At 45.0% G+C, this 18,627-nt stretch overlaps 3 protein-coding genes across 9 annotated transcripts; 2 read left to right on the forward strand and 1 right to left on the reverse strand.

The window, feature by feature from the left end:
- Positions 1-569: 569 nt before the first annotated feature.
- Positions 570-16,548, forward strand: LOC117206141. Of its 7 annotated transcripts, XM_033445205.1 has the most exons (4): positions 14,842-14,971; positions 15,070-15,377; positions 15,945-16,078; positions 16,290-16,548. In XM_033445205.1, the coding sequence occupies exons 3-4, from the start codon at positions 15,983-15,985 to the stop codon at positions 16,488-16,490; spliced, it is 297 nt and encodes a 98-aa protein (XP_033301096.1). In that variant the 5' UTR covers positions 14,842-14,971; positions 15,070-15,377; positions 15,945-15,982; the 3' UTR covers positions 16,491-16,548. The 7 variants fall into 7 exon arrangements, with proteins under 7 accessions (XP_033301098.1, XP_033301102.1, XP_033301099.1 ...); XM_033445207.1 differs by lacking the exons at positions 14,842-14,971; positions 15,070-15,377 and adding an exon at positions 570-742; XM_033445211.1 differs by lacking the exons at positions 14,842-14,971; positions 15,070-15,377 and adding an exon at positions 14,540-14,561.
- On the forward strand, positions 4,712-12,671 carry LOC117206138. The gene has a single exon (XM_033445199.1). The coding sequence runs from the start codon at positions 5,318-5,320 to the stop codon at positions 8,180-8,182; it is 2,865 nt and encodes a 954-aa protein (XP_033301090.1). The 5' UTR covers positions 4,712-5,317; the 3' UTR covers positions 8,183-12,671.
- Positions 16,549-16,632: 84 nt separating the features above from the next.
- LOC117206140 (autophagy protein 5) lies at positions 16,633-18,379 on the reverse strand. Its single transcript, XM_033445204.1, has 4 exons — positions 17,992-18,379; positions 17,681-17,886; positions 17,275-17,600; positions 16,633-17,213 (listed from the first exon to the last, which is right to left on the reverse strand). Exons 1-4 carry the CDS (start codon positions 18,145-18,147, stop codon positions 17,104-17,106), a joined length of 798 nt encoding a protein of 265 aa, XP_033301095.1. The 5' UTR covers positions 18,148-18,379; the 3' UTR covers positions 16,633-17,103.
- Positions 18,380-18,627: the final 248 nt, after the last annotated feature.

Below are 18,627 nucleotides of genomic sequence, written 5' to 3' on the forward strand. Positions count from 1 at the left end.
CCGGTGTATTGTAGACGTTCCGCAGAACTGCATATCGATGACGAGTCATGTTTTAATGAGGTTTCAAAGGCTAGCATTAATCGATAACAAATTTAACGAGCTTAACTGCTCTCGACCCTCGAAGACAGCGGTTATCTAAACGATAGATATTTTCAGCTGCTCGTTAAAAGAGATTTTGCAATACCAATGAAACGACTGAATCATTTGAACGGCGAACGAATATCATTGGCCACATTTAACTTCATGGTTAATCTAATTTGAGGATTAAAAGTGCATTTGAAAACGCTGAAGCAACATGAGCGGTCTTAAAAAGTTTAGTGTGATTAAAAAGACCCTACTATACATTGATATGTAAACACCGCAAGAAAATAAATGAATCGATAATATCATTAAATCAAAAAAGTGAGAAAAGAATTGAATGAAAAATAGGATCAAAAGTAGCATTCAAACGTCGATAAAGCAAATAACGGATAATACGTGGCTTTTTAATCCTTTAATTTTTTACCGCTCGGTCGATAAAGCAAATCGCGAGGCGGTAACCATCGAGGTCAGAGGGAGACTACACCCGTAACGATCCCCGTGTTCGAATTCAAGGTTTTCGCGAAAACCAAATACGAAAGATGCTAGTAATCGTTTCGAATTGTGGTCATCCGCATCGTCGTTGTCTTTCATCGTCGTATCAAAAGCAAACGCATGGCAACCTCGTCAACCTCGATACGCCTTCGCCAATGATAAGATAAAGGTTAGCATGTGTACGTTTCTCGTATAGTTGCAAATGTGGGCGTTATTGTATTTCACTTACTCGTGTGCACTTCGATCCTTGCGTTCGTTCTCGATAACGTTTCTTTCTACGCGTTGTTGTCTTTTTGTTCTTTTATTCCATCCTTCTTTGTCTTGGCGATAACACGAAAGAAAGCGAGTGGATTGTGCAAAGGAACGAATCGAAGAATCTCGATGAAACGAGAGTTTGCGAGGTTAGCCTCGGGCTCACACAGGTATGCGCAGGTATGCGCGAGTAGGCGCCATCGTGTGACCGCCCACGGAGAAGGTATATTTCTGCATTCGTACGTGGGCAAACGAGCGATGCGACCAACTGTGACGCTTAACCTACGTATACGTATAGATAATAATCAGGGCTGCTTTTATCTGTCAAGGTACGAGGCGACATGTTTCGTTCCCTGATGCACTAAATTCATTTCGTTACGAATCGTTCAAGCTTCGAAATTTTGCATCGAAACCCCGCTGTGATTAGAAATTCTTACGGACACACAATCTGTTACGGTTCATCTATGCGACTAGATTTAAAATACACAAGCGTTCACACATATGCACGTAGAATAACGTATACAACGCAAACACCAACACGTAGCAATGGAACTGTATGTGCTGGTGCACGTGTGGCGCTCTCCCAGTTAGCATGTACGTAAATAAACTCAGGTTATAAACTCGGACCTGCAATTTTAGCAAGTGCCGCTCTTCATTCTGGACAAAAGAACTTACATACGTATTATCGTCCTAAATTGTCTACAATTATTCGTTATACTACACGATGTAGAGTATACGGAGTTGATACTTCTTTTCTCCAACTCCGATCATAAGGCCCAAAAACAAAGACAAACGAAGGTATAATTAGTTGAATGAAGGAACAAAGCGTTGCTTGACAGAGGCTCGTTCGAAACGTATACGTATACACAGCGAAGTGATATTACGTACTGGACAGAAGCCAATTATACGAAAACTTGGACAGTGCAGCCTCAGACAGGATTCGATCAATCGTCCGAGCAAAATAAGTATCATAGGCGACTGTTTGTCTCGTGTTTGCCAAGAAGCCTTGAACGATGCCTCTATACGCGTGTAACGCAGACAAAGATAACGGAGAGAACTGTCTAATGCGTTTTTTGCAAGGAATTGCAACCGGTACGCCCTTTTCTTTTACGCTGGTATTCTCACGTGACTTTTGCCCCGCAAGTAAGGTAGGTAAGGGCTATATGAGTATAGTATGGTACACAGAACTCAAAGGTGAGGTGTCGCAAGTCGGAGCAATGGTAAATAGAAGCGTCTTATCTCGCTTACTCTTACTTTCAATCCGGTGACTCTGTCCTTTGACTGTCGCGCGCGAGCGCGCGCACACACACGCACACACACGCACACACACACACATATACACACGCGCACAAGTACAAATGCGTGAAAAGAGAGCAAGGAAAGCGAAGGCTACGAAACCGAAGCAAACGAACATGGGGGAGAAAGAGGGAAAGAGAATGGTCGGCGTACATCATTTGGGCGCCGAGAAGTCTGGCGCGACCAGGCCAAGCCAGGCCAGGCCAGGCCAGAGGCGCGTCTCTGGTTACGCGACCATTTGGGGCGCCAAGCATGGAACGCCGCAGAGACGAGAAGAGCGAGAGGATGGGCAGATAGAAGAGGAAACCATAGAAAGGCAAAGAGGGAGAGAGAGAAAACAGGGCCCCAGGAGGACCAGTGCTGAGGAAGGTAGGCGTTCGAGCATCGTCGTCGAGCTTTGAACCGGGGAATCGCGTAGGGTGACGTTGAGGAAGGAGAGGAAGGGAGGAATCAACGATGGGGCCCCTGCAGGCTACATTCCAGCGGGACGCGAGTTTTCAAACATGGCTACCCGCGTGAATGTAGGTCCACGACCGATCGTATAACACGCACACACGTTCGACCTTACGAACTACAAGATCCCTCTTTCCTTCCTTCTCCTTCCTATACTCGGTCTTCTCCGTTTCGCCTGTGTAATCTGTTCGGAACGATTCCCTCTCATAAACGTGCTCCTTCCCCCTAATGCTTGCTCCGTCACACGCTTATACAGACACTAACCCACAGAATCCCCCTGCCCCTTTACACCATCGGGTTGTTCGTTTCCCCTCTCCCCTCGTAGCAACCCGGACGGCCAGGCCGACCGAGCTGGCGACACCCTGTCTGGCAAGACCGGCCGGCGGACAAAGGAGGGGGAGCCTGGCCGCTGCGTTGCCACGTCCTCGGACTTCGAGCTGCACCTACCTTCGGCCCCAAGGACAAATCCGATGAACGTGCCAGCCATCGTGGCGTACTTAGGCGACTGTCGGTCTGCTACTGCTATGCCTCTTACCGATATTATTCCACGATCGGCTCTGCTCTCGTTTCTTTTCCATAGACCCAGAGCTCGACTACGATCATGAGACGTCCGATGATAGAGAAAAACAACATTGAGTTCGGTAAAAAAGGAAAGAAGATACGATCTCGTGATTTGAACGACAAGCATAAAATACCAAAAAGATGAGACACGCTCGCGAAACTATGCGAAGGTCGTATCGCTTCAGGAGGCACGTTCCTCTCGTCGCGATGTTAATGATTGTCAGATGTATTTAGAAGCGGTTCGGAGTTGGAATGATCGACGGAGCGAGAATAAGCAGGCAGATTCTTAGAAACGCAGTAGGGTGCTCCTTCGTGGAACGACAGGAGGATCGGTCGAGTCTCAGTTTCTGCTAGTGGCGCGAATCGTGGAAATTTACGAGGCCTCGGTTCGTTTCTTTCTACAAGGCCCGTCTCTCTCACTCCTGTTTCTCCAAAGTACATATATACTAACACGAGGCTTGCGTCATTGCTTGCAGGTCTCTCCGCGTCCGTATACGTTGCGGCCTACGTGCGGCTCAGCGACATGGCAACCGCGCGTAAAGCTAAACATATTAACTGTCGGCTCACGCCACAAAAACAACATGATCTCATTCCACTACGTATATGCGAGGAACGTGTGATCCGTATGCACGCTTCGAAATCTCATTCAGTGATAACCAAGAAGTGAATAGGACGAGCATTCGAGAAACGAAAAATAAGAATGCGACGAAAACTATGAATAGCCACCGTAGTGACTGGTAACGGTAAGTCGGTAGAATGCTGGTAATAACCAGGAAAGAACAATACAGATCACATTACCCTACCGGGATTATAATGGGAACGGTACTTCAACCCTAACGAGACCTACCACTACCTGGCAAAGCTGACACGGCCACAAGCATTTTTCCTGGAAGGCAAAATCCCCTTGCCTCACCGGCCTTTCCCCTTATTCGATGCCAATAAAACTTCCTAGACGACGGTCGCTGTGTTGGCGCTCGGTACGGCAAACTTTCAAGAATCGTACCGTATGCGAAGTCTGACGTAGGTCTTCAACGATTTAACCTAGATAACACGCCTAATCTCAGCCGCGCGAGAAAACATCGTAGCTCGTCGGGTCGAGTCGAGTCGAGTCGCGCGTCCACAATTCTTTTAACGCTTTAATTCGATTCGAATCGATTCGATCGCAATTCACAGACATTGGAAAAGATTCTGCGTAGCATATGCCAGTATAGCGAGTGCCGAGAAAAGATATGATCGAGTCGCACTAGGAGAAAGGCGAACAAAAATCACGGCTCCATGCTGGCTAGTGCGAGCCGAGAGTTGGTAAGCAACGAGCGAGTGAGCGAGCGGGCGAGCGAACGGCAGAGGCAGGCAGGCAGGCAGGCAAGCAGGCAAGCAGGCAGGCAGGCAGTCAGACGAGTACGGCAGACAACATGGCGCCGAGAGCGTCGTCACGCTGGCGTGACGTTTCCCGCGCGCGTCATTAACGGAAGTGAGCACACAAAATGGCGGAGTTTTACGGAGCTGAGGTGTGAAAGGGAGGAGAGAAAGGCGAGAGGGTGCGACGGGGGGGAGGGGCGGGTGGGGCGCCTACGGGTGCGGGCAGTCAGGCAGGATGACGAGAGCCGTAGAAAGAGAGAAGTTGGTGGAGGTTAGGTCGGTGGCGCAAAGAAAGAAGAATGACTGGTGGCCGACGGCGGTGGACTAGCGCCTGTGCTACTCGAGTGGGATGCGGGACGTCGAGGGGCGCTTACTGAATACGGAGAGTAAAGGACAGAGAATGGATCGGTGGTAGGAAAGAGAGAGAAAGCGCGAGAGTACGGTCGATGCGGGAGTGGGGGTAGTACGGTGAGAGACCGAGAGTGCGGCAATGAGAAAGGGGACGCGCGGCAAGGGGTGAGCGAGCGAGAGCGCGAGCTTGGGACGAGGGAGGGGAAGGGAAAGATCGTTTCAGTGGGAAGCAGCCGCATTCGTCGCCGGTGGTGGGGATGAAAATTAGTTACGGCATCTACCAAGACCTAAAAGGAACTCCGTGCGCGGCGCGGCCAGGCCACTTCGTGCAATGTTACGCGTTAAGGTACCCCCGTGCGTCGTTGGCAGTGCCCGGTTTCGAAGCTCATCGTCGTGTTCTCGTTCTCGTGTTCGACGTGACGGTCATCGTCACGCTGCGAAGGAGTTCGGTTCGTGAAATATAACACGCGTTATGGCTCATGGAGTAAGCGAAGTGCTCGGTGAGGGAAACACAGCAGTGAAAATGGTGCATCAAAAACAGCAACAACAGCAATCAGTGCATCAACATCAGCAGCAACAGAATGCGAGGAAATCGGTCGGTGTGATGGGAAGCAGACGGATATTTGCTCCGGCCTTCAAGCTCAAGGTTCTCGATTCGTACAGAAACGACATCGACTGTCGTGGAAATCAGCGTGCCACCGCGAGGAAGTACGGGATTCATCGACGCCAAATACAGAAATGGCTGCAGTGCGAGGATAATTTGAGAAACAGTTGTGCCGAGACTGGAAATACCAGTGGTGGAGTGGTCTCGACAACGGCGATCTCTCCCGTGGGTGTTTCCAAGCCGGACGGTACCGTGACGGAAGCCACGGGGCCTGCCGTGACTCCAGCAGCGCCGGCCTTGAACCTCAGCCTCGCCAGACTGCACGGCGACGAGCTGGCTACACAGCAAGGGCCCCCACCTCTTCTTTCTCATCCTCCTCATGGTGGTTCACCCTCTTCGCCCCAATATGCTTCCCAATCTGGAACGGCGACGGCGCCGGTTTTGCCCGTTCGTCTCGGATATCAAGAATATTCCGGCAGCAATTCCGAGCAGCATCATTCTTGTCGGGAAACGGAGGATCGAGTACAGGTAACGGTGGACGTTCACGGTTACTCAGAGACACGCGCAGATCAGGAATCCACCTACTACGTTCTAAATTCGGACGGTCAACGAGAACACGAAAATTCTATTGACGGTCGAAACGAAGCGAAAGTGTATCAGACTCTGACGGCGTATCGAGTACCTGTTCATCAGGAACACCACCGATACGGTGCTAACGAGGCTAGCAACGAGATTGCGATCGCCACATCGTCGTTACATCGACATCGTTCTTCGACACCTAGTGCTACTCATCACCATCATCATCGATCTCAGCAAAATTACGGGGACGTGGATTCGTCGTCGTCGATGGACGGGAAATCATCGTCACCGCCGTCGTACGGATCGCTGCTAGCGCCGTCGATGATAAAGACGGAACGAGCGAGCCCAGACTCGGCGGCGACGCCAGGGCCGTGCGAGTCGACGAGTTCCCCCGGTGTCTCGAGGGTCCCTCTCTCGCCCATTTCGTATCCAGCCAACGGCACCGGTTCCAACTCTAGCTCCAGCTCCACCACGTCCGTTCACTTGGATTCCCCACGGGCCTCCGCGAGTCCATGCTTGCACGTGCACGTCCACGAACACGCACACGCACACGCGTCACCAACGTTGGATTCCGAGAAGCCGATCCCGTCCCTGCACCACCGATCGGCGCAGCAGCAACACCAGAGAGAGTCCAGGGAAACGACGACCACCGCGGTTCGTATCCACGCAGAGAAGGAAACGGAGAACATCGCTGAAGAACCGGAAATCGGTAGGGCGATGGTCAAGGAAGAGATCCAGCTGGAGGAGGATGTCGCAGCACCGATCGTGGAAGAAGGAAGAGAAGCCGTTGTCGCGTCTTCGTACGTCGATTACCAACGACCACCTGCCGCTACCTCGACACTCGCCGACTCCTGTCCGATAAGCCCCGTACACGATCGAGAAGGGTACTCTTTACCCTCGAGCCCTCAGGAACCAGTCAGCTCCGGTAGATCAAGCACAAGTTGCTCCGACAGCGAGATGGACCCTCTCGACTGCTCTTCCGGCGGCCACAATTCATCCAACGACCTCGCTCGTCGACGATCTTTCTCCCTTCGATTCAAATTGGACGTCCTCGACGCTTTTCATCGAGACGTCGGCGTGGCGGGCAATCAACGTGCCACCGCCAGGAAATTTGGCATAAACCGTCGTCAGGTACAGAAGTGGCTCGGGCAGGAGACGGAACTGCGAGGCGAGATCGCCCTCCGTGGAAACTCCAGACAACGGCTCGGCCCTATCCAGGATGCCGCTTCCGGTGACTCACCGGTAGATCTGAGGACGTCGAACTACGTTTCGAGCTTATCGCACGATCGAATTGAAATCGAGTTCGAGCGATCGCCTCCGCCTCTTTACTGTTGCGACGTTGGTTCCTCCTCTTCGCACCATTTTCCGTACTACCAGCATCCAGCCGCGGTCGATGTATCTTCCGAGAACGAGCCCGTCGTTTCTTGCAATCTCGCCTGTTGCATGGACGGCCACGTCGTAACACCGGTCGCTTCGTGCTACCAGGAAACCTCCTTAAGAGGATCTTGCTACTCCAACTCGCACACCAGACTGTACTGTTATTCGCCTCGAGAATATTCCTCGGAGATCGCCTCGGCTCCCGAGCACTCGGAGGAATTGTCCCCTGCGTTTAAGAGACAGCACTGCACGCTTTCCTGCTGTTACGAAACTCTGCCGTCGCCGAAGAGGCTCTGCCTGGAAGCCGAAGACCCGATCAGGACGAACTCCTGCCACGAAGTGCCTCCTCAGGAAACGCCGCTCTGTTTGGTGAAGCCAAAGAGGCTCGTCGTCGCCTCTCCGTCGAGGACGGAGCCGGTATCGAGCACCGTGCCAACACCACCGGCGTCCACCGCGCCTCCGCCACCGGGACCAACGTTGAAGAAGGACGCAATTCTATTCAAGCCGTATTTGGACAATCCTGTGACCAAACCCATCAAGGAACACGCGATCCAAAGAGGCTTGTCGCCAGTCAGTAGCCACAGTATAATCGTGAACAACAACAACAACAACTGCCAAAGTATCTGTAATTTGAACGAAGGCAGGGGTCACGACTATGCTCTCGAGCTGAGCCTGAGATTGCCGGTATCCTGGAGGGCTCACCCAAGTCCGTACACTGAGTTCCCACAGGTCAGGAGTGCGTTTGTTAGGTATCCAGCGAGTCCTCATTACACTTAATTGGTAAATCACGTTTGATCCTCGATTGCGCGAAACAGGAGCGACGGTTTGTTCTATCTTGACGGGATATAGTATCCATCGAAATTAATCGAATATCAAGGAGTCGATATTTGATATGAAAGCAATTTTTTAAAGCCGATATCTCCGTTCAATGTATCCGTTATCGATGACATTTAATTCGGAAACAAAAAAAAAAAAAAAAATTATAGTTAATATTTTATCCGTATCGAGGACGTTTCAATCGATTCGTAGATATTCGTTGGATAGCAAAAGACCTTGCACAAAGGATTTAGCCGGGCAGGATCGATTGGTACGTGATCTACGACACGTCGTATGCCACGTAAGCGTTTATCATTTCTTCGATCATCGGTGTCGCGTTATACATCACGATAAGTCTTAATCGACCATTGGACGAGCCGGGATATGGAAGGAGATTATACACGGTCGCGTCTTCGTTCGGCATGTTCCAACTTCTTCGGATCTGGCCTTTTTTTCTCCCGCTGCCCTCCGCAAGGTTTCTTCACTCCTCCCCTTCTACTCTCCCTCCTTCTCCCCACCCATGAAAATCGTCGAGAAGTACACACACGAAGAAGTTTTTTCTCGCGCCGGCTTTATCGACGAGATTAGCTCATTCGACGGCTATCGGCTAGGCCGTTTAGAGGTCGAGTGTGCTCGCTATAATTACGGAATTATGTCAGTCTCGGTATGATATCGATCATGAGGAAAACTCGGTAGCGTGGTCTCGCGCGCGGCACCGTGCCGTTCCGCAACGCAACACCACGAAACCGCCTTTATTTCGCCGCCAATTGCCTTCGCGGAAAACGCTCGATTCGTAATCGACCATGGGAAACGGCTACCGGTTTTTCTTTTTCGAGCCCGGTTCGATTTCTCGGTAGAAGCAGATCGGTGTCGCGACACCGGACTTTTCCACGAACCGACGCCGCTCCTCTCGTTTTGCGTTCAATCGAGGATCGATCTCTTAATATCGTTTAATTGCTCAAACAATTTCTTCCATACGCGCACCCGTGTGCCACGCATGGTGCGTAAGTATTACGACAGGGTTTCGTCTCAGTTTTTCCTCTCTAATTTTCCGGAACTCTCTCCCCTCTCGAACAGCCAGGCGATTTATTTCCTTAGGTATCTCGTTTCCTTCATCCTGGATCGAATTTTCTGTAAATATGTATATAGGATGGTATGGGAAGATCGAGCCGAGTAAACTCGGATTTCGAACATATCGATGCATCTTTGATAATAATTTGGCTCGATCTCCTCGCTAGCATCATCATTCGTGGTTATTTTTGTATCGAATGTGCGATCCCGAGGAAGAAGGAAAGGGACGAAATGTCGAAGAAGGACTTCGCGAGAAATTCGCCGTACACGTTTCCCTTCGAGGCCGCCATCCGTGCCTTTCTTCTCGCTGATCCTAGAACAAACGTGTCGCCCAATTTAGAGCAAACTTACACGTAGACTTAGTCGTATATAGAGCTATATTTTGTACAAATTTGTGTCTCGATTCCGCTAAGAAATCGACAAGGATAAAAAGGGAATGTAAAACGGCGAATCGATTCCGCGTGGAGAAACTTAAAAATATGTATTTGTTGCGATAAAGTAATTGTAAATATTTTTATTGCTATTGATCGATGAAATTTTGACGATCCAATGTTCTACGTCGAAACGATTCGTTCGTTGATCGCACATATACGTATACTCCAAGTCGGGATACGAGACTGATCGTACGGGGAGACTTTCAAAAAGACACACACACGAAAACGTTCCGTAAAATCCGCGTGCCTTACACGATATACATATAATATAGAAATTAGAATCACACAGGGACTCAACGTCGTTATAGCATCGAGTGTTTAGAGAATATGGTCGCGATTCTAATTTAGGTTAGCGCACTCGTTCGCGGTACAAAACCACGAGAGTAATGTTCTTAATTATTCTTATAAATTATTCACGCGTTTACATCGTTTCATGCGTTCGTTCTCCGCTTGGTATTCCGCCGGCTTATTTCGATTCTCGAGTCGATAACGCGTTCATTTTTATCGTCGAACGACCTTCGAGCTATCACGGCGAAGAAAGTTTCTGAATCAGCGGTCGGTCGCGAAGCGAAAAAAAAAGAAAAACTCGGAAATGCCCCGTTCCGTTTTCTGTGTCTGATAATCGATCGCTATCTGCCCGAATCGATTGGAACGAGATAATCTACGCGTACAGCGTGTGCCCCACGGTCTGCGAAAATAGAGTACGATCCGGCGAGAAAGTTTCCCTCGGATGGGAAACCGAAAATAGCGTTCCACGAATGTTCTGCGATCCGGCAATTGAGCACGTCGCGGCAAAGAAGGGCAATTTTGTAAATTACCATCGCAGACAGAGCAGTTACGTCAATGTTTCAATATTCAGACTCAATCGAGCTCGTTCCAAGCGCAACTAATCTCACGCGTTGCGATAGCCGCGTGTATTATCAGCCAGAAAGATGCACTTGCGTTCCTCGTGGATAGTGCTACGCACGGGTCAACGGTATTTACCTGGATTCATGCCTTCATGGAGCAGAAACTAAATTCCTCCGGTTTCCTACCTCTATTGGTAGATGGAATTTCATCTACCAAACGTACCGCTAATCTCTTTCTTTTATTCATTTTCTAACTGAGATCTTTTTAACGAATTTCTTTGGCAAAGAATAAACCTCGAGAATCGAATATCGCCAAAGTGGGAGAAGAAACCGTATTAACCTTGTCCGCGTTCGCCGATAGGGTCAAGGTGGCAATGTACAATAAAATATAGCGTAATCTTAAGCCATAATGAATTACATAATGCCATAACAACGTTTTACATAATAAACGTACTGTCGAACCGACTGACGAGAGAGAGAGAGTGTGTGTGTGTATGCGCGCCCGCGTGTTGTGTGTGTGTGTGTGAAAGAGAGAGAGAGAGAGAGAGAGAGAGAGAGAGCGTGCGCGTTCGATAGCGCGAGAAATAAATGCGTGATTGCGTGTGTGTCGGCGCGCGTTTTGAACGTGCGCACGCGTGTGTTCCATGTGCACAGCCCACAAGAGTCTATTAAACGAGGCATAAAGCGTTGTATAAGCAATATTTTTTAAGTGCATCAAACTGTGTGAACAGAAAGTAAAAGAGAGGGGAAGGAGACACGGAGAGAACGAACGGTTGGTTCGAAGTGGGGAGAAAAACTTCGTGGGCGAACCCCCACGTTTTAAACCCACGTGCAGGGAGATGATGTATATACACAAACCATACATACACACACACACACACACACACAGAAATAATTACGTTGTAAGCATAATGCTCGTGTATCTTATATGTGTAAAGAAATATATATATATATATGTAGTGTTGAACGATAGAGACAAAGTGACTTTATATATATATATATAAATAAATATGTATATGTATACATAATTATTATATTTTAATATGATCAAATTGTATGTAACGAAGCGCTTGAAAACTCGCCCGGTGCCTTTTAAAGATCGCTCGTGCCTTATAGCTTCGCTGGCGCGAGAAAGAATCAAGGACCAAAATGTCTCGCGTCCTTAGAACGAGCCACGTATTTTTACGTCCTCTCCGCGGCAAAGAAGCGTTCCCGTGCGGGTTGTTGGCAAGGATACGCTCCGCGAAAGAGAACACCGGTGACTCGTCCAAGCGTGTAATAATATCAGTATTCACATTTATTCTTTTATTTATTTGGTCGCTAATTCGACGCGTCAAAATCATCATCTTGTTTCTCTTCTCTGTTTTCTAATCGGATAAACCAGATCGATCTAGATGTCGTATAAATTCGATAGATCATACTTTTGTTCGTTTCTTTTTTTTTTTTTCTTCCCTCCTTTTTAATATATATCTTCCGCTCGTCCACTGTACATCTCCAGTCATTCTGATCGGTTGGCATTTAATTCGCATTCGATCATAAATCATCCGGATGATATATGGAAAACTGTGTTAGTCGAACGTGAACTCGTTCTGAGGGTTGATCGAGAGCTAGAAACGAACGAATCGGATTCCCTCGCCAAGAGAGGCAGCTCAAAGTGTGATAATCGTAGAATCGTTGATACCTAGCCTCGAGGGCTTATCCATTTTTTTTTCCTCTCTTTGTACGGTCGAAATTCTCAGCGGACGTTAAAAACAGCGGCGAAAGCAACGATATACTGCGCATCGCCCGATCCGCATATTTCTCAATTTGTCGGCAAAATTCGACCGATTACCAAGCATATCCGCTATTGTGATTCACCGAGAACAACGTAGCGACAGCGTGAGAGGGAGAGACTGAATTTATTCGGAGAGAAAGGGAGAGAGAATGCTTGAGAACGATTTTAATGTACGGTGAGACAGGCATCGTGAATCTGTCGTTTATTTCACTTTTTTTGTACGCTCGAAGAAAGAAAAATTACTGTATTAAATATTGTATTATATACACACGCGTAGATTATGAGAATTTGAGAGAAAATATAAGAGACTATTTTAAAAGAAACCTTCGTGTATTATTTTCATTTTTCGAAGTAATTAACAACTTAACGTAACAACTTAATTATAGTGGCACGACCTTTCCCTTTAACCCTGACTCCACAGTACGTGTTTATCGTGGAATACAAATTCGCAACCGTTTTTGTATCACGTTTTGCCACCATCGAAAATATAATGCAATCAGTACATCCTTTTCTTTTATTTCTTGTAGCTTTAGATAATTCTAATCGTACGAGATTACGTGATTGTGAAAACGCATTTGATTATGTATATACATTTCTCAGAGGCGCTTACACGCGTGGCAGACTGAGCGTCTCGAGATAACCGGGAAACTGATAATTTGAGAAAAGTTGACAGAGTCGAACAAAGATACATACACACGCCGATTTACAAGTTGACTTCGAGGGAGCGGTACAGTCTTTGATCTCGATCTTGTTTCATCCCATTATTTATTACGCGACGTATCGATACATCGAGGACGAGAATATAATTAGAAATGCATTCGAGGAAATAACAGACATGGCTTACAAAGTAACTTTTGTCTCATCGACCGCACAACTTTCCTTTGCCTTATGCCTTTCTTTTTTGTGACAATAACGCGAATAATGTTCCAATATTTTGAGAAATAACTCTAGAAATAAGGTGAGAAATAAATCCAATCACTTATGTCGTTTGAAGAGGTTTGATGTTGAAAGCTCGTACGAAGAAAAATGTCGCAAATCGGTATCATTCCTGCTATTGTTCCAACGATTGTTCTTCTTTTCTTTTTCAGCAAAGATGGTAATCTTATCTAACGAAACGTTTCGCACGCTGAAGAAACTCGTGAAATACTACTGCAACGTTCTACCTCGAATTACGCCAAATTCAACTTAAAACCTACAACTGCGATACAAGCTTGCAATATGCCGACGTCATTCGGTTCGAAATTTCGTCATATTCTGAAATACCGGCGTTACACACGTGTTACATTTATCGTTAAAGTACACTTCTCCGCGATACTTTTAAATAATTCTGTCGCATTTGAACGAGGACTGAAGTCATATCGAAGATAAGGACAAGTCAACTTAGTGATTCGTATACTGAAAGTAGTCACGTCGGATGCACACTCATACAGTCGTGCGATCTGCAATCGATGCAACCGATGCATTGTTTCCGTTATCGTGGTTGATTGGTAGTATCCGAGGATCGACGATCGCACACGTACTCGCTAAACTTTCTAGGCACGCAATCGCACGCCTGCCTGCACGCCATGCAGTTGCTGTTCATCGGCTATGCACTTGTGTCGATAAATGACGTAAAAGATCTTTAACTTATCGTAGTTGTTTTTTCAAATTGCTAAATGTCTTCTCATTCTTAAAACTCGACGAGTTTTTTTACGATATAAAGACTACATGTTTATTTATAAATCACCGTTAATGCAGCAGGCTAATGCGGGGAGAAAAATTGAATTGCTGTTTTTATTGACTGTTTCCTTGAACTTATGTAGCAGGGGCTAAAAAATGTAGCGCGGGCAGCTGCACACATGCATGTGATGCGATACATATATTCCTATATATCTCTAGAGTAGACGTATAATTGGATTGGAATACATGATAATTAAACCGGAAGCGCGATTAGTTTCGTGCGATAAACTTGTACTAATTGTTGCATTCCTATCTAAATGTGACTTTAACAGCTTATTTAAAATTGTAATGTCCCGAATGACGTTGATCAAACAAGTTTTGAATCCCTCTGCAGGTTTATGGAAGCTCTTAACGTCAATCGTATAGTCCAGGCATTTTTGTTATCGACGGTGGTAGCATAGTTGCACTGATTTATCGATACTACTCTCTACGATTTTTTGAAAGATTATTAAATATCTTATCGTTCTTATTGTAGGCCATATTGCGTTCTCCCGGTACGTAATTAGCTTAAAATCACTTGGCATGATTAACATTGCAAATGGGAAGAAAATGAAATCCGCGATAACTCTGTTTGTAAGTGGTGTTCATTCTAGCCGATAATTTCGGCTGTATTAAGGAATAAACGATGTTTATCGATAGTTCCTAATATTAAATCGCGATTCGTTTTTATTGAGGCCACCGTGTGCGCGCAAAACAGACCTTGAATCAAAGTATGACTGATGCAACGCTTCAATCAACGCCAATAAATGTCACCGACTGTTACAATGCAATTAGGAAGGGTACAGTGGTATATGCACACGAAAATTCATACTAACGTTACATATTTACTTCGATCGTGTAACCTTGCAAATGAATTTGTTCGAATTAAAGTTACGATTGCGTGGACCCAGTTAATTTCCTCTCAGTAAGTTGTACAACTGCATAGCACTGTATCTTTTGCTAAATCGTTTCGCATTCAAAGGTAATAAGCTACTGTCTACAACGCTAAAAAATTCACGACAGGATTCCACGCGTCTGGCGTTCTCAACCGGAAGTTCGAAAGGGATACCAAAAAGTTTCTGGCTTCATTCCAATAGACGAATAACGTGTCTTCTCTGTTTGCGAGTTAAAGATCAGCGTGACGACAAAGTCTCAAGTTTCGCTGATTATTCTTACCGTGTACTTCTTGTCCGTCCGCCGATACCATCAGACAGTGCTTGCTTATAAATTGTCAGCGACTTTAGAAACCGCCGACCTGGACCGTATTTTATCAACCATCGTCCGTACAACAAAGTTGTTTGAAAAAGCTGGGCATCGTGTTCAATTTACCGGTATATAGATTGCATGTTCTCAAACTCGATTAGAATCATAGTAGAGTCATCTGTTAGACGTAGACGTTAAAGAGAAAAAACGTAGCAGAAACATTCAACCATTATCATTTTGATTGAACAATAATTTAGTGCTGAAGGAGGGAAAAAGAGAAAATCTCTCTCAAGAAACGGAAAAAGAAAAGACCAGATTGCGTAGCTAATCAAAAAGAGGAGGAGAAAAAAGTAGAGAATATTAATTCTGAAAATAGTTGGAAGACAGCGTTTACTGCGTTGTGAAAGTCCAGCCTGAGTTTATTTTTACCCTAGACGAACGTGTGCCTTCTCTCCATCGTTTCTCCTGCTTGTTTTCGTTCTCTCGTTCTCCTCGGAACATGCCTCTTTTCCCCACTGTCTTTTATCTCTCTTCTCCTTTGGTAGACAATAATTTTCGAGGGACAGATCGTACAGTTCTTTCGATCGATGATTTCGCTGGTTCGTTAAACACAGGACATTTTATGATGATTGTCATGTCGTTCAATCGCCGATCCCATTTGTATATCGTAATTTGTAAATCGATACGTGTTACAGGTTTCCTATACAAAGACCATTGAAAAAAAGAGTTGTAAATGACGGAGCGCTATGAATCGCCCGAAGTGAAGGCCGTAGTGACCAAGGAAGAGATTCACAAGAGATACCAAGACGCTGCTCTGATTATATTTAAAGTAATTATTTATTTACGACGCACAGGTCTACCAATTGAAAACGTCATATTTAAATTGTAATTAAATATAGAAACAACATTTTATTAATCTTCTATTTCAACTTAGAATCGTCTTAATACATAAATTGTATTTTAAGAACACATTGTATATGGTTTTGTACATTGTTCCGAGCAATAATTATTTCAATGTCTCGTAAATCTCTACATTTCAGGAGCAACAAAGTAAAAAGGAACTTGTTAACTATTTAACCTTTGGGACGAGTCGCAGAACCATGGAATATAGTAGCTACGGAAACCAGCCTGTTATTGTGCGGAGACCAGTCGGCTCTTTGGCAACTCGTAACGATAGTACCGTATCCTCGCAAATATTAAGGATATATCGAAAGCCTCGAGATAGCTGTGCAATAAACTAATTTATAACACAATTATGGTTCTCGATTGTAAATTAAACGACCATGTCTCTATTTTATAGTTTAGTGTCTTTAATGTTTTCGCTCCCTTCACTTCCCTCTTTTTCAAGTAAGGTAGCAATCAATTTTCGTTTCATTTCCTACCTATGATATTCACATTGATTTTATACGATATCCAATACAATCGTAATTAATACGTTTATATACATAAATGATTCTTTAAATATTTATATAATTATATTTATACAATATATTTCCTTCCGGGTACAATATTGCGAATTGAATTACAATCCGATCGATCTGTAATAAACGTGGTCCAATATCGATTCGATTTTAGCACAAGTCCAACGTTGCCATTACGACAGAGTTTGAGTATGTTCGTGCGTTACAAGAATATAAGCAACAGTAACAGCTTTGCGTTTAACCGATATCATCCAGGAAAAATTAGAGGGTCAGTTATGATTTCGTATAAAATAAATATACGACAAAGCACATAACATTAAAAAGACCCGTGGTAAAGCGATCTTGATTAAAATACCAGTAATACTGGTGAGAGAAAACAGCACTTAACTCACGATTTCATCGATAATTAGTCAATTGGCTGTTTCATTGTGGGTTATGATGTCACGATCAAATGTAAAAAATTGTCAGGATAGCTCATGTGTTCTGACATCCATTGGAGGGGTGTTTCCAAAGGTGGGCTAATACCATGAGTGAACACTGTAACTATACAAGAAAAACGATACATATAACTCATAAAATATTCACAAACAAACAAAATATTTACCATTTTCATTGTCTGGGAATACTTCGTTCAGCAAATGCCTTAACGTCTTCCTTTGGCCTTCCTCGTTTACAGGTTTTACAAGTTTTTGTACGTATTTGTCCTCGCTCGTATAACATCGAAATGGTATATACTTAAAACCTTCCTCCGTGTTACTGGCCTCCATAAGTTTTCGATTTACAGACCAGAATTGATCGAACTTATCGTTGAGTAAACCAGACCATAATTGATTGTGATCTTTCTTTTGCATACTGGATACAACCTGGCTTCTGTGCTTTAATACATCTGCTTCCTTTACACAGGAGAGAAAATACGCTTCCACTACTTCTCTATAATTGAAATTCAAACGTCTCGTCAAATCGAGTATCTTATTAGAAACAGATATTCGACTATTTGCAGATATACTCACTTATTTTGACAGTGCATCAGCACATTTTCTGGGAACCTATCAAAATGAACGACGATATTCCAAGGTAATTCAACGTCGTTGGAATAGATATCCAAAAGAACACCAATCGGATAGTGCCACTTTAGGGGGATACCATTAAATTCTAACCACATCTCGTGCTCCTGCTTACTGTCACTTTGTATATGTCTTATAAAATGTTTTCGTATCTAATAAAAAAAATGTGTAAAATGGAGCAATTAAAAATTATAGAGATAATTGTTATTGATAGCACTTTACTTACATCTTTTATATTATTTATGTTATTTATTTACCTTATCTGTGCAGAGTGGGAAATAACTTAACCTAGGCACCATAAGATAAAATGGGTCGGGTCCTTGTAATTCACATATTTCTTCGGAATCAAGCGTAAAACAAACAGGAATTTTACCATCCCAAATTTCTCTCAGTACCTCCCGGTCATTCGCCATTATGCATACGGCAATAAATAACCTTTATTCTAATTCATTCGAACTTTTAATAACAATCGAGTATCTTGAAATGAAAGGTTATGTTTTTCGTCTGCTACAAAAATTAACTAAGTCCATTCAGATAATGCCAGATAGTGTCCAAAGATGAGTAGGATGGTTGTCAATGAGCATGAGAGAAATTTGGCCAAAGGTACGCTCCACGAATTACCGCCTCTAACGGTCAAACGGCCGAACTATACACACATTTCTTCGCCCGATGCTTTTGGTGGGAGCATACACGGCGAATGGAGAAACGTGCGTTCGTACCGAGCCGTACGGAGTTACCCGAAAGTAAGCGCTTAGTCTATAGTGAGATTCGAAAGAAAGCGATAGAACGCTACGCCCGTTACTATGATTACGATTTTCACGTTATTTTCGTCACTTTTGTGAGAAAAGAGTTGTTCCAGATCCATCGGTCGAACAAAGAAGTCAAATTTATAG

Source organism: Bombus bifarius, unplaced genomic scaffold (assembly GCF_011952205.1).
Source record: "Bombus bifarius isolate JDL3187 unplaced genomic scaffold, Bbif_JDL3187 scf7180000007996, whole genome shotgun sequence".
Taxonomy (NCBI): Eukaryota; Metazoa; Arthropoda; class Insecta; order Hymenoptera; family Apidae; genus Bombus; species Bombus bifarius.

Coding starts and splice junctions, on each gene's coding strand:
- LOC117206138 (XM_033445199.1), top strand. CDS start 5,318: ATGGCTCATGGAGTAAGCGAAGTGCTCGGTGAGGGAAACACAGCAGTG.
- LOC117206141 (XM_033445207.1), top strand. CDS start 15,983: ATGACGGAGCGCTATGAATCGCCCGAAGTGAAGGCCGTAGTGACCAAG. Junction 16,079..16,289: donor CTGCTCTGATTATATTTAAA/GTAATTATTTAT, acceptor TCTACATTTCAG/GAGCAACAAAGTAAAAAGGA.
- LOC117206140 (XM_033445204.1), bottom strand. CDS start 18,147: ATGGCGAATGACCGGGAGGTACTGAGAGAAATTTGGGATGGTAAAATT. Junction 17,601..17,680: donor CTGATGCACTGTCAAAATAA/GTGAGTATATCT, acceptor TTTCAATTATAG/AGAAGTAGTGGAAGCGTATT. Junction 17,214..17,274: donor ATTCCCAGACAATGAAAATG/GTAAATATTTTG, acceptor TTTCTTGTATAG/TTACAGTGTTCACTCATGGT.